General features: G+C 37.4%; 1 protein-coding gene across 6 annotated transcripts in view; it reads right to left on the reverse strand.

Moving 5' to 3' along the window:
• Positions 1–221: 221 nt before the first annotated feature.
• Positions 222–16,176, reverse strand: part of GABRA4 (gamma-aminobutyric acid type A receptor subunit alpha4) — a gene marked incomplete at both ends in the record, with an annotated part of 75,737 nt that continues 59,782 nt past the window's right edge. For all 6 annotated transcript variants that reach the window (XM_080918121.1, XM_080918119.1, XM_080918122.1 and 3 more), the window contains one exon: positions 222–746. In XM_080918121.1, coding sequence (XP_080774247.1) covers positions 222–746 — 525 coding nt within the window. The remainder of the gene's footprint in view (positions 747–16,176) is intronic.

Raw genomic sequence — 16,176 nt, forward strand, 5'->3', positions numbered from 1 at the left:
CTTTTGAAACCATCTTTCTAAAAGGAAAGACAGTTCACTTTCTAGCCACTGAAGAATTAATTAACTCTCTCCATATCTGGCTTGTAGTTTTTGTTTTTTTTTTTTTTAACGTGAAAAAAAATGACATAGAATTTTTATGTTGATAAGAATACTTACCTTTAAAAACAGTTAAAAAGAGTCTGTATTTCCATCATCATTATAAAATTACCATAGCAACAAAATCACATTAGACTTTCTGATTTCTCCATGGTGTCCTTAGATAAATAAACCACCCAGTAGACCATGTTGAATGCCCCAAAGGTAACTGGAAAGAGAATACGAGCATACTTGTCTATTTTACTTGTGCCAGATCCAGAAGGTGGTGGAGCAGAGGGAGGGGGTGCGGCTGATACATTCCCTGCCACCCCAGTGGTATTAACTGTTGTCTTAATTCGCCCGAGTCTAGCTCCAAAGGCAGGGCGAGCAGAAGACGACCCCAAAGAAGCTGGCCGTAGTGTGCCATGAGGAGAGGGTGATGCTGAAGATGAAAGGCCCCTTGCTGCTGCAGATATAGTCTCAGCTGCATTTGCCCTGCTGAATGGGTTTGGACTGGAAGCTAAGTGTGCCTTCGGTGTGGCTTCAGAAGACTCCTGGACAGTGGTGGTCTTGCTGGAATGGTTTCCCACCTCAGTTCTGCTGTGGCTATCTGATTCAGAGTGGACCAAGGCATTTGTTCTTTTCCTCATGTTCAAATTGGCATGTGTATTCTGAAAAGATACATTAAGAATTACATGGATTATGTGAGTTGCTGCATACAGGATTCAAAGATAAAATATGAGACTGTTTGGGTCTATGAAATAACCATTTAAAATTTATTGTAGCCATTTAATTAGATAGCATTGTTTATTTCTAGCCATATTAAATAGTAAGTAAAGACACTGAGAAGTCCAGAGAATTGAGAAGAAGTTATAAGCTTATAAATGGATGACTGAAAAAAGCAGGCCACATAGACCATCAAATATATATATATATATATATATATATATATATATATATATATATATATATATATATACACATGTATTTATATATATAGATATACATGTGTGTGTGTGTGTGCGTGTGTGTAGTGTATATGTATAAATGTGAGCTCACATTCAAGAGAAGCATTTTTAGAGCTATATTTCTCAGTACTCCTCTTGGACATTTTTTAAAGTTTCACTCCATATCTCATGTTCTTGTGAATCACAACTTCAAGGTCAATGAATTGAGTTTGAAAACAGAAGAAAGCAAACTTGGAGAGGCTTAGAACACATTCTTCACATCGTTCTGGAGTATTCTTCCAAGCAGATTGCAGCTGAACTAATGAGAACTTGTAACCCAACATATGGCAGCTAATTTCAGTAGAGACAACTGAAACCAAAACCAACCTGAACCAAGCTGAAGATACCATTATGTACCCTGAACTTTCCCTCTATTTTAAAATCCCATTTCATTAAAAAATAATAAATTTTAACTTATTCTATAATCTTATGAACATTGAAAAGAACAAGAATATTTTTGAAGTGTATATACCATTGCTGGAAATAAATGATGTAAACCCATATATCATGAAACAGAAAGAATATAAGACAGTAAATAGACTGAAGGTCGAAATGGGACAAGGCATTTGCTGACAAATGCCTGGGGTTCCACTCCCAGAACCCTCATGGTGAAATGAGACAACTGACTCCAGAAAGTTGTTCAAGTTGTTTTCTGATCACTACATTATGTGCACGCACGCGTGCGCGCGCACACACACACACACATACAATATGTAAATTGAAGTTAAATAACTGAAAGTACATGGAAAATAAAAAAGTGAGGAATTATTAATTGAATACATGGAGGTGTGTGTGTGTGTGTGTGTGTGTGTGTGTGTGTGTGTGTGTGTATTTCTGTTTTCAGCTTGATAGTTTCCCACTGTTTTCTTCTACAAAATGTTGGAGTGTGTAGAAAGCCTTATTTTCTCTACAACTAACCCTAAACATGGATGACTTCTAACTCCATAACAGAGACTGGCTTTTCTTTCTTGGTTAAAATGATGAGGAAGAATTTGGATACATTCCCATGTTATGTTTTGTTTAATATGTACTTTATGCTCATTGTACCTAGTGAGTTTTCAATGTATACTATCAAACCTTTAAAAAAATCAAGTACTGACAAAAAATATATTCATATAGTTTTATGCAAAAATGTTTTTAAAATCTGTACATTTATCTCTGTTTTTTAAAATATAGTTGTTTATTTTTTTTAAAAAAACTAAAAAAATAATATGCAACACAAGTCAGAAACACAGATATCAAACAACAAACAATGGGAGTCGCTGTGAGAGAAGAACCTGACACTATTCATATTGGGGTGCAGGAAACAAAAGTTAACCCAGAACAAATTGAAACAGACGACTTGAGACTCTGTGGGAGCTACCAGTGGCCAGCATTTACAGGACAAATCATGTAAGAGACAAAAGTTGAAGAAAGATCCAAAAGTCTAAACTGAGTGATGTGCAGTCATAAACAGCTGATGAGCAAAAAGTATTTCACCAAGACAAAAAAAAAATAGAACAAACAAATAAACAAACCAGAGGAGAAAGTATAGAAGAAAACTGTAAACTTGGTTTTGTTGTGGAATATCATGGTTTTTCCATCTAAGGTAATTGAGAGTTTTGCTGGATATAGTAACCTAGGCTGGCATTTGTGTTCGCTTAGCATCTGTATGATGTCTGCCTAGGATCCATATGACAAGAACTTCAAGTTTCTGAAGAAGAAAATTAAAGAAGACCTCAGAAGACAGAAAGATCTCCTATGCTCATGAATCTGAAGGATCGACAAAGTAAAAATGGCTATCTTGCCCGAAAGCAATCTACAGATTCAATGTAATCCTCATTAAAATTCCAATTCAATTCTTTATAAAGCTAAAAAGAGCAATTTGCAAATATCCAGGATAGTCAAAACTAATGAACAACAAAAGAACCTCTAGGGGAATCACCCTCTCTGACCTCAAACTCTATTACAGATCAATTTTGATAAAAACCACATGATATTGGTACAGAGACCGGCAGGTAGATCAATAGAATAGAACTGAAGACCCAGAAATAAATCCACACTCCTATGGTCACTTGATCTTTGACGAAGGAGCTAAAAAGATTCAATGGAAAAAGAACAGCCTCTTTAACAAATGGTGCTGGTTCAACACATAGGCACAGAGGAAATTTTCCTGAACAGAACACCAATAGCTTATGCTCTAAGATTAAGAATCTACAAATGGGACCTCACAAAATTGCAAAGGTTCTGTAAGGCAAAGGAACTGCCAAAAGGACAAAACAGCAACCAACAGATTGGGAAAATATCTTTACCAATTCTACACCTGATAGAGGACTAATATCCAATATATGCAGGGAACTAAAGAAGTTAGACTCCAGAGAATCAAATAATCCTATTAAAAAGTGGGGCACAAAGCTAAACAAAGAATTCTCAACTGAAGAATATCGAATGGCCGAGAAGCACCTAAAGAAATGCTCAATATCCCAGTCATCAGGAAAATACAAATTAAAACACCCCTGAGATTCTACCTCACATCAGTCAGAATAGCTAAGAACAAAAACTCAGGTGACAGCAGATGCTGGTGAGGATGTGGAGAATCCAAAAGACTCCTCCATTATGAGTAGGATTTTAAGCTGGTATACTCTGGAAATCAGTCTGGCAGTTCCTCAGAAAATTGGACATAGTACTACCTGAAGACCCAGCTATTCCACTCCTGGACATATACCCAAAAATGCTCCAACATATAACAAGGATACATGCTCCACCATGTTTATAGCAGCCTTATTTATAATAGCCTGAAGCTGGAAAGAATCTAGATGCCCTTCAACAGAAGAATGGATACAAATATTGTGGTACATTTACACAAAGAAGTACTACTCAGCCATTAAAAACAATGACTTCATGAAATTCTTAGGCAAATGGATGGAACTAGAAGCTCTCCTCCTGAGTGAGATAACCTAGTCACAAAAGAACACTATGAAATGCACTCACTGATAAGCAGATACTAGCCCAAAAAACTTGGAATACCCACAAAAAAATTCACAGATCTTATGTAGCTCAATGGAAGGAAGGCCAGAATGTGGATGCCTCAGTTCTCAGAAGGGTGAACAAAACAATCATGGGAGGCAATACAGGGACAAATAGAAGAGCAGGGACTGAAGAAAAGATCATCCAGAGACTGCCTGACCAGGGGATTCACCCCATATGCAGTCACTGAACCCAAGCACTATTGCTGATACCAAAAAGTGCTTACTCATAGGAACATGATTTGGATGCCTCCTTAGAGGCTCTGCCAGAACCATACTGATACAGATGAGAAAGCTCACAGCTAACCATCGGATTGAACACAGGGACCCCAATGAAGGAGCTAGAAAAATGTCTGAAGGAGCTGAAAGGGTCTGCAACCCCATGAGAAGAACATTATCAACCAACCAAAGCCTCCAGATGTCCCAGGGACTAAAACACCAACCAATGAGCACACATCAAGAGACCCAAAGCTCCAGTTGCATATGTAGCAGAGGATAACATTCTCTGGCATCAAAGGGAGGAGAGGCCTTTGGTCCAGTGAAGGCTCATTTTTCCAGTGTAGGGGAATGCCAAGGCACTCTGGTGGGAGCAGATGTTTGGGAGAGGGAGCACCTTCATGGAGGCAAATGAAGGCGAATGGAGGATCATAGTAGGGGGAAATGGGAAATGTACATACAGAGAATATCCAATAAAAAAGAAAAATGGAAAAAGAGAAATTGTGCTTGACAAGATGCAGACACAAGTATAAGAAATGAGTGTTCCCATTAGCTGGATTTAAGGGTCAATACCAACTCAGAAAGGCTTTACTCCAGGCATATGGGATGAACAGTTCTAAACTTTAACAGAAGGTCTAATGTCTCTACTGATTATTCATGAAATATAACAGCAAGGTCAGAAGATGAAATGGACACCAATCTGTTCTCCAGAACAAAGTGGAAGAATATATAAGAGCCTCTTAAAGATTCCCTATCAATGGGTTATCTACTAGAACTCCTTGAAGTCCCGTGAATCTTATACTCTCTGTTGGGGGCAGGTTATAAAACTGATTGCAAGCCAAGTATATCTTTATAGCCATGCCCCATGTAATGTGCACACTCCTCCCCCACCAGGAAATGGAGTCAATTTCTTCATAAGTTGCGTTCATCTTCCCTTAGCCAATAGTGTGCAGTGTGGTAGTGATAGTATGTCATATACAAAACTACCTGGAGAATTCTCAATTATTTCATCAAGCTTGAATGATGAAGAACCAAAACAATGTGTAAAACACTCAACTTAACTTGTAGCATAAGTGAACTTTGGCGCAAATCACTTACCCCAATGAGACCAAACAACATGGTGATGTCTGTTCCAGCTAAGAGAATAATGTAAACAGCCTAAGCAACCTAAGTCAGCACAAGCAAAAATTTTACACCAATCCACAGTATTGAAAGAAGAAGTAAATATTTGCTGTATATGCATAACTATTGTTAAGACTTATTAGGCAGCATTGTTCCTTCAACAGTTTAACATTTGAACACTAATAAAATAATGTTCAGGAGTTGTTTCCAAGCCTCTCTTATGAGAAGATCTTTCAACCTTTTAAGCTAAGGAAAAGGTAGCTTTACCCAGCACCCCTAGAGGACTTTTAAGGGATGCTGTTGCCGAAGTTGTCACACACTTGCTAAATGACCAACATGTGTGTTGTTTTTCAGAATTCCATCTGTGCTTGATAAATGAAATTACAGTCCTTTCACCTGGGAGGAATTTCAGTGTTGCTTTACTTTGTTGAGAAGGAAAATAAGAGTACATAGGTCCTGATGGAGTGGAAGTCATATCAAGTGTTTTGGTGGTAAATTTGCTGTACTGAAAAGCTTTCAACTCAGAAATGTGATGAAGGCATTCAGAACTTTATTCAAGACTTGGAAATGAGAAGGATTGTATTTTTTTTTCAGTGTTATAAAGGTGTATGGATCACCAGATCATTCAAAGGATGTGAGATTTTTTTCCCCATAATTTCCCTGAGTGTAAATTCTGCTATTTATCATTGGGTTAGTGACTCAATACTATTAAGTTTCCATGTTAAGTTGTACCTTCATACCCAGCAGAAAATATCGGCAGTGTTTGTGGTTTTCTTTCCCCATGTGGCCTGAAAAACATACCGATTGAATTTTAGAATGCATTCGTTTTCAAAAAGGCTTCCAAGAGGCTGTCACAATGGTTCATTCAGTAAGGAAAAGTGCTTTTGACACAAGTGTGAGTGTCTAAGTTTAAATTCCTGATCATAAAGCCAAGGAGTAGTTGAAGACATTCATAACCCCAGGAATACTATGGCAAGATACTACAGGCAGGAGGACGGCTAGAAGCCTGTAAGACAGACAGCTTGTGTACACAGTACTGAGCAACAAAGAGTTTGCTTCAAGACACAGTGTAAAGCAGGGACAAACATCTGAAGTTTCCCTCTGCATGACCTGTCACATGAAATTCCACCCTCCACACTATTATCCAGATACAAATTACCATTTCACCAGAAGATTTTGAGCTAGTTTTCAACGTAAGTGGTTGATTAATGTATTGAACAAATCTTGTTATACATACATCAGGCATTTGTAGAAGTAAATTTATGATAGTTTAAAAACTATATTTTGATGAATACACACACACACACACACACACACACAGAGAGAGAGAGAGAGAGAGAGAGAGAGAGAGAGAGAGAGAGAGGGACAGAGACAGAGACAGAGACAGAGAGAAGGGCATTTAGAAGGATGCATTAACAAGACAAGAAGCAACGAGAAGGAAGAAATTAGAAAATATCATTAAGATTGCTGTATAGAAATGAAAACCAAATGTATCTGTCTAGATTAAATATGTTAATGAGTGTTTAGAGCATAAAGTATGTCTTATTTATTTATTTTTTATCTCTCTTACAACTTTATTTTTTTAAAAAAGAGGGGTACATATACAGATTTTAAAGGCATTTTGGTATAACACTATTTGAATATTTTTTGTCAGTACTTAATTCTTTTAGAGGTTTGATAGCATGCATTGAAATCCCACTAGTTACCATCAGCATTAAGTACATGTAGGACAGAACATAACATGGAAGCAGTTTTCTTGGTGAGTATAAATTAAGCATAATGATCGTTGAATAACAAAAATTGCCACAAGGCTATATTCTTAAATCTTGGATTATTAATGATTTAAGGTCCAGGTGAACCACACTCTGAGAGGGTGCTATACATTTATATTTTCCTAACTCAGAGCTTTCTGGAGTTAGTATCCAATTATCAGTGACTGCATATTATGTCTGTTCTTTTGTTATCTCACTCAGGATGATCTTCTCTAGATGCATCCATTTTCCTAGGAATTTCAAAAAGTCATTGTTTCTGATAGCTTAGTTTACGCCATTGTGTAAATACACCTCAATTTTTGTATCCATTCATCTACTGAAGGACATCTGGGTTCTTTTCAGCTTTTGGCTATTATAAATAGGGCTGCTCTGAACATTGTGATGCATGTGCCTTTACTGTATGTTGAAGCATCTCTAGGGTATATGCCTAGACGTGGAATAACTGGGTCTTCAGGTAGGACTATGTCCAATTTTCTGAGGAACCCTGACTGATTTCAAACCCACTGATCACTGCACCAAGATGAAACAAAGATAAAAAGCCAATATCCTTCAAATGTTTTCAGAAAAAGAATTTACACCTGGTTCCAATCTTACTCTTTATTCGTGCAGTTGACTTTTGACAACTGTAGGTAATACAAAAAGTAAATGAAATATCTGAATTTAAATGTAAGTCTGACACTTTAATACACAACAAAGATATATGCACCACAATGTTCATAGCGGCTCTATTTATAATAGCCAGAAGCTGGAAGGAACCCAGATGTCCTTCAGAAGACGAATGGATACAAAAATTGTGGTACATATACACAATGGAATACTACTCAGCCACCAGAAACAATGACTTAACCAAATTCTTAAGAAAATGGCTGCATCTAGAGAAGATCATCCTGAGTGAGATAACCCAGTCACAAAAGAACAGACATAATATGCAGTCACTGATAGTGGGATGCTAACCCCAGAGGCTTGCACTCCCCCAGAAACAACTCACAGACTCTATGAAGTCCAAGAAATAAAGAAAACAAAAAAATATACATATATTCAAAAAACAAGAAGACTTTGACTATTTCCATGTTGCGTTTTGTTTTGCATGTACTTTACGCTTATTGCAACTAGTAGGTTTTCAATGCATACTGTCAAGCCCTTGAAAAAAATCAAGTACTGACTAAAAAACATATTCACATGGTTTTATGTAAAATTTATTTTAATGTCTGAAAAAACAGTACTGACAAAAATGTATAATTTTAAGCAAAAAATGTTTAACATCTTTACATGTATCTTTGTTTTGCAAAATAAAGTCGTTTAAAAAAAAATGTAAGTCTGAATGTAAAGGACTAAGAATTCTCAATAGTATCCATTATCCCTACTCTTAGAAGGAAATGGCTAACTTGAGACTTAAATCTTTGACAAGCAAGCAAATGCTATTTAAATTATCTTCTATTTGTATCTGAAGGTTGACTGTGTAAAGAGTAGTCTGAATGGCCAGGCCTGGTGGCACAGGACTTTAATCCTAGCACCAGAGAGGTAGAACAGGGGATCTCTGAGTGTCTGAGGCCAGCCTTGTGTACAAAGTAAGTCCCAGGACACCCAGAGCTGTTACACAGCTAAATCCTGACTCAAAAAGAAAAAAAAAAAACCCAACAATATAAAACAAAACAAAAAACAAGAACACCAACACTAACACAAAGATTAAACATGATTAATATTAGTCATGATTCACATAGAATTCAGAAATCTCTATTAGTATTCTACAAACACACAGTAGTTTCCAACAAAAATCTACACATATTCTGAATTAAAAATGATTTAATTTGAAATCATTTTTACATTAGTCATAATAGCCTAAAGGGTGAAAAAAAAAAGAAACCAAACAAACAACTTAGTGGGACAGAAATAGGAGGTCACAGATTGAAGGTCACAGATTGAAGGTCACAGATTGAAGGTCACAGATTGAAGCATGCCAACAAATTAAGCAGAGTAAGCAGAAAATGGCCTCAGATCCAGCAATCCATCAGTCATGTCTGTGATCCGGCACAATCCCTCAAGTATTGTAACTCATAAAAAAATAAAATTCATCTCAAACTATTACTCTGCAGTAAATATGTAAAGCAAGAAAGATTGGTTTTGCAGAACGAGAGCCTCTACATTCATATTCCTTGCCAGAGAAGCTAATGAAGTTCAATAAAATGAAATCTAGCACTCCTAAATTGAAAACTAACAAGGCTAATAATGAACAGGTTCATCTTCCAAAAAAAAATCAATGAGTCAGATGCACACCAAATAAAAATCAAATAATGTAAAGACATTTATTCAAGGCTAGTCATGCAGGTTGGAAGGGTGGTCACTTCATCTTATTTTAGAAGAGTAAATAAGTATGGTGAGCTGCTAAAAATATGCCCAGAAATGATTTACAGAAATCTGCCCATAGTGGCTTCAGAAAGTTCTCTCATATAGAAATGAAAAACATTACTTCCAAATAAACATGCTAAATATTTCATAAATGGTTACCAAGGGATTCTATCACATATTGAGCTGCAGAATGTAGAAATGAAAACACTGGATTTCCAATTTATTATATTTCATTTCCTCCCAGTGTTAGCACTAATCCAATATTTGCATTTTCAAAAGATATAGAGACATTACCTTCAGTGCCAGGGACTGGAACAAACGTCTATCTTCTATTTGGAGTCACCAACTACTTCCTGGGTTCTTTGACACTTCATTTTGTCTGTTTCGTATTTGAGGGCTTGAATCACTAGGATTTCTTTGAGATAGGTGCTTTTGTGGTCAATTTTATTTCAGAGCAATTCCTGGTGTTTCTTTTTATTCCTGAGCACTTTGTATATTATATATGTCCACAGTGGAAAAAGGTACTGTGTCGGCAACTTGAACAGTCAGAGCAGAAATTCTCAGCTGAGTCAAGTGGATGTCTCCAGAATGCTGTCTGGGTTGATTTGTTTGTTTGTTTGTTTGTTTTTTATGCTTTTGGATTTTTTTATCGGTTTTGCCAATTTATCCCACAGACAGAAGAGGGTCAAGCAAACCCAGCTTTCCTAAAACCTAAACTCTGAGGTAAATGAATCTAATTCAATGAGGTTATGGGGTAATGTAGTCATCTAAAGTGCTGATAAGAATACTCTCAACTGCAGGAAAATGATGACTCAGGCTGTATTTGTAAACAGTTTGTGCATTAGTTATGTGACTTAGTTTTCTTTTCTAAATACTGGAAAACTGGTTAGACTTTTGATTCTCAAACCAGACATTCTCAAACTAATACTGAGTCTGTTATTTTATAGTTATGGTAGCAAGTTATATAATATCTCAAAACTACAGACTCCATATTAACCAGAGTAATAATGTGTTTTTTCTCATAATGAATAAATGAGACTATACATATAAGTACTTAGCAGAATACCCAGCATGCAGTAGACATCAACTAAATAGAATTCAAAACGTTAATCTGGCTGAGCTCAGAGATAAGAGTCTGTGTGAAAAATTTAAAAAATCAGAAAAGAATAATTGTAATAAATAAAATTTATGAGACATTTTAATGATCTATAATTTTTGAACAAATATTTAGAAAATCAGTTGGTGATTAAAGCAAGGAATAGGCTCTTGTGAAGTCATACAAAGAAAGTATGTTGTTAGTTAGATAAGAAATAAATATGAATAAACATAAAATTGTATTGATAGTAAAGATGAGAATTAACTTGTGTGCAAAGCAAATAAAAATGCAATTTGAGGGGAACTAGAAGCACACTACAACAAAGAAAATGATGTGTTTCTCTCATAGCTGACATGATGCTCACAGGCTTTGGCTAACTCAGGCCAGTCAATCAATGCCACGCTCCATATAGGAAAAACTATACCAACAAATCTTTAAAGGTGTAAGTTATATATGCCTGCATTATTATATCAGATCTTTGTCCCTTTGGTGTTTTACAAGTTACTGGTAAAAACCGAATCATCCTGAAAACAAAACTGGCTAGAATACAGCTATAACCTATGTTCCCTCAGAACTTAATACTTCATAATACTATGGTAAGACAGTATTAGCTTACCATTCCAGACTAGGTAGACCATTTTCTAAATATAACTGAATATTCAAAATAATTGCATCTGTAAACATAGTTCTCTGGTGTTCTACAGTCAACTTTTTTCTTTATTTCTGATTTCAATTATAGTATTCATAAGAATGAAGGAATGAGGTTAACAAATATGAGAGTAAAAGGGAACAGGTATCAAAGAAAGTCATAAATGTAAACAATCATAGTTTAGTCTCTGCTATTTAAACTCTGTGCTCCTCAAATTCCTATGGGCTCAGGCCCAGATGAGCTCCCAGGACAGAAAGCTAGTTAGAGACTAGAAGAACCTGGCCTAGAACCATGGGACCACAGAAGTGAGCCCAAGACAAATGACCCTCATATGGGGCCACTCAGGCCAACCTGGGCAAGACAACCATCAGCCTTGCATCATAGGGCCTGGATATGAAGCTAGTCTGAGATGACAGGCACTGTGCAGGCCTGGGAGGGCAGGCAGACCATACTTGAGATGACCCCTGCCATTTGTCATAGTACACAAATAGGACACTCCTGAAACCAATTTGGAAACAATCCCATACACTCAGAACCCCCAGGTGCCACTAAAAATTCAAACAAAGCAGTATAGAAATGGAAGAAAAAGAGAAACAGAAGGATGTGGACACAAGGAATAGTCATAACTCGAGACTCCACCATAGTGAGGAACTGCCTAATATGAGTAGCTGGTATAAGAAACAGTTTGATGCCACCTGGGACCATGGTGGGATCCTGGCCTTTGCTGCCACCAGAAGCCACATCTTAGTTCGTGCCCTACAGCAGCAGGGGTCTATCACCACCAAAGACCAGGCAGAAATCCTGATTTGAGTGGTACCTCAGGAAATGTTATATCTGAGGACTGTGTAGAACTGGTCCCATGCCATGCCTGGGCATCATGGGAGAGTTGGCACCTATAGGTGTAAGAAAAAGAGAGATGACCTCACTCTTGTCAGCTGCAATACTTGGGAGATGGGACATTGTGTAGGTTGGAGGTGAACCAGCCCGAATAATATGTATGGTTAGACTTAAATGAGGGCAGGCATGAGGCCTGTCATTAGACGAGAAAAAAGGGTAGGCAGGAACAAAGTTTTAGTAAGAGGAAGGGAGGAAAAGGCAGGAGGAGAAAGATGAAGGAAGACACAAATAGTCTTCTCAATGCATCTCTGTATAAATGCTGGTTGTTATGTTACAAGGGACCGATTTGTATAGGATGATTTGTCTTGTCTTGTTTAGGTGGGAAAATTATATCATACCAATTAGATCAGAGTTTATTGTGTGTGTGTGTGTGTGTGTGTGTGTGTGTTTAATTCACACAATGACTCAATTGAGTTTAAGAGAAGGTACAGCGATGGGATGCACCAAGCCCGCCACAGAATTGGGAGGTGTAGACATGGTATGGTAGCAACTGGCCAAGGGAATTGTGAGAGAGTAGTCACCTGGAATCAGGGGGTGACAGCAGAGAATGTGGGTGGAATTTTCAGCTAGTAAAAAGGCAGCTGGTAGAGACACTAACCAGAGGGCGGCTGCAGCTGAGATGAATTAGTGTTAGTTCCGTATGGCCCTCCAGTGTCGGAAATAACATGGGTGAGACCACCTAGGTCAGGGAGTACCTGGGGCTAAGTGTGGAACGGTGACATGAACTGAAACCAGTAACCAATGTCTTTTTAATATTTACCAAAACAGATATGAGCTTGAGAGAGCTGACCCTGTTATTTCTCTCCCCTGCTGTATTATGGAAAAGAGAAAGCTACTCTCCTTCTTCCTCAACTGTGACCACCTGCAGCAGGTAGGAGACCTGGCCCTGGAGTCCTACAAGTAGGAGAGCTATCCCTGCCCCTCTCCTGTTGCAGCACTCAGAACAATGGACCCTAAACCTCACCTGGGTAGTAGTGTAGAGCTGGCCAAGGTTGCAGAAGGAATAGTCGGGATGGGTGTGTTGCAGGTGAGTCAGCCCTCAGGGTGTGGGAGCAGGAGAGATGGAGGGATTATCTCCATGACACATGGCAATTACAGAACATCAAAGAGGAGTCCTAGTGAGGTTCTAGTAGCAGAAGCCAGACACCTCCTACCAAACTAATGATTCATTGAAATAAACATTAGCAGGCAATGATGTGTAGATCAAAAAGAGTATATATTCTCCAATTTGACCACATACTCAGTTACAAAGCAAGTCTCAAGAGATACAAGAAAACTGAAACAACCTGCATCTTATCAAACTACCATGGATTAAAACTGGATTTCAACAACAGAAACAACAGAAAGCCCACAGACTCATGCAAACTGAACAACCCTCTACTGAATAACCACTGGATTAAGGTAGAAAAATAGAAAGAAAGGGAGGAGGAGAAAAGAGAGAAAGAGAGAAAAGAAAGAAAGAAAGAAAAAAGAAAGAAAGAAAGAAAGAAAGAAAGAAAGAAAGAAAGAAAGAAAGAAAAAGTACTTTCTAGAATTCAATGAAAATGAAGAAAAAACATACCCATATTTTAGGGACACAATGAAAGTGTAGCGAAGAGTAAAGTTCACAAAACTAGGTGTCTACATAAAAGAAATCGATCCAACTATGTTTCAACAATTCTCTGTATTACTTTTTTTTTCTATTTTATTGATTTCATATTCAGTTTGATTATTTTCTGCCATCTGCTCTTCTTGAGTGTGGTTGCTTGATTTGCTCTAAAACTTTCAGGTAAACTGTTAATTTGGAACTGTGAGATCTCTCCAATTTTCTCTCAGAAACTGGAAACAACCTAAATGTCCCTAAACCACAGAATGGATAAAAAAAAAATGTGGTTCATTTACACAATAGAATATTACTCAGCTATTAAAAAATTACATCATGAAAATTTCAAGGAAATAGATGGAACTAGAAAAAAATTATCCTTAGTGAAGTAACTCAGTCCTAGAAATACAAACATGATATGTAGTCTCATATAAGTGGATATTAGCTGTAAAGAAAAGAATATTCATGCTACTACCCACAGACCTAAATAGACCAAGTAACAAAGAGGACTTATGGAGGATGCAAAGAGAAATAGAATAGATTTCAAGTATAGACTGGGGGCAGGAGGGGATGGGAACAGAAAGAATTGGGTAAGGGGTGGAATGCTTGGAGAAATGACTGAAATTGAGGGCATTTTGGGAGTGTGGTAGAAACCTAGTGCAATAGAAATTCCATGCAATCTATGAGAACAACACTATGTAAGACTTTTAGTAATGGGGGAAAGGAGCCTGAACCTGCCATCCTCTGTCACCAATCAAGGCCTCAAGTGGAGGCATTGGGAAACCAATCCCACCACAAAGCACTGACCTACAGTTTTTCCTGAATGTAAGATATACTGGGACTGGAACCTAGCATAATCATTATCAGAGAGACTTCATCCAGCAACTGATGGGAGTAGCTGCAGAGTCTCATAGCCAAATATTGAGTAGAACTTAGAAGGACCTGTGGAACAGGGGAGGAAGAATTGTAGAAGCCAGAGGGTTCAAAGACACCACAAGAACAAAGCCAGAAGAACAAAGTTCCAACGAACTGGAACTCAAGTGGGCTCAGAGAAATCAAGGAGTGTGTATGCATCTGACCTAGGTCCATGGCATATGTGTTACAGTTGTGCAGCTTGGTGTTGTTCGTGTGATTCCAGACAGGGAATAAGGGATGTCCCTGACTCTTTTGCCTGCCTTTGAGACCTGTTTCCTCCTACTTAGCTGTCTGATCCAGTCTTGATGCCTGGTTTTATTGTACCCTGTTAGCTTGTTCTACTGTGTTTTTTTGATATCTCTGTGAGTTCTGCACTTTCTTGGGAGAGGGATCTAGAGGAAATAGGAGGCAGGAGAGAGGGGGGAGGGAGGGAGGGATGGAAGGTAGGAGGGAGGGATGGAGGGGGAGGGAGGGAGAGAGAGACTGGTGCAGGCAGGGAGGGAAAACTACAATGATTTGTAATTAATATGTGAGGAATGAATAAATTAAATGAAGGAAGTTACAGGGATTTCATACTCACAACTTAGCAGCACACCTGTAAACTCTAGAAGAACAGGAAACAAACACTCCCCAAGAAGATTATATGGCAGGAAATAATCAAACTGAAAGACGAAATCAATAAAATAGAAGCAAAAAGGACAATATAAAAAATCAATAAAACAAGGAATTGAGTTTTTTGAGAAAATCAGCAAAATAGACAGATCCTTACCCAAAATAACTAAGAATAGGAGGAATAATATCTAAATTAACAAAATCAGAAATGAAAAGGGAAGCAGAACAAAAGATACCAAAGAAATCCAAAGGATCATGTTATATGTCAAATATCTGTACTCTAAAAAAGTAGAAAATCTAAAAGAAAAGGATAATTCTCTTGATAGATATTACTTATCAAAGTTAAGTCAAGATTGATAAACATTTTTAAAAGATCTATAACTTCTAAGAATATAGTAGCAGTCATTAAAAGTCACCCAACAACAACAACAGAGACAGTTTTAGCATAGAATTTAACCAGACTTTCAAAGAAGAGATAACAAATTATTTCACAAATTATAAACAGAAGAAACACTGCCAAATTCATTTTATGAGGCCACAGTCACCATGATACAGAAACCATAAAAAGAGCAGAACTTTTGGGAATGGCTAACCAATGACTCCCCCAACATGAGACCCATGGCATGGAAGGAAGTCCACCCCTGAATGTCCCTGGATGTCTAGACTCAGAGACTAGACCCTAGAATACAACCAAATATGACTGGAGGATAATAATAATAATAATAATAATAATAATAATAATAATAACAATAATAATAATAATAATAATAATAATGTCAATGAATTGATTCCTAGTAATATCCTGCAATACTAACAGATTGGTGCCTAGTCCAATTGCTCATAGAGGCTTCATTCAATAGCTGATGGGAACAGATGCTGAGA

The sequence above is a fragment of the Micromys minutus genome, assembly GCF_963924665.1.
Source record: "Micromys minutus genome assembly, chromosome: 1".
Classification (NCBI taxonomy): Eukaryota; Metazoa; Chordata; class Mammalia; order Rodentia; family Muridae; genus Micromys; species Micromys minutus.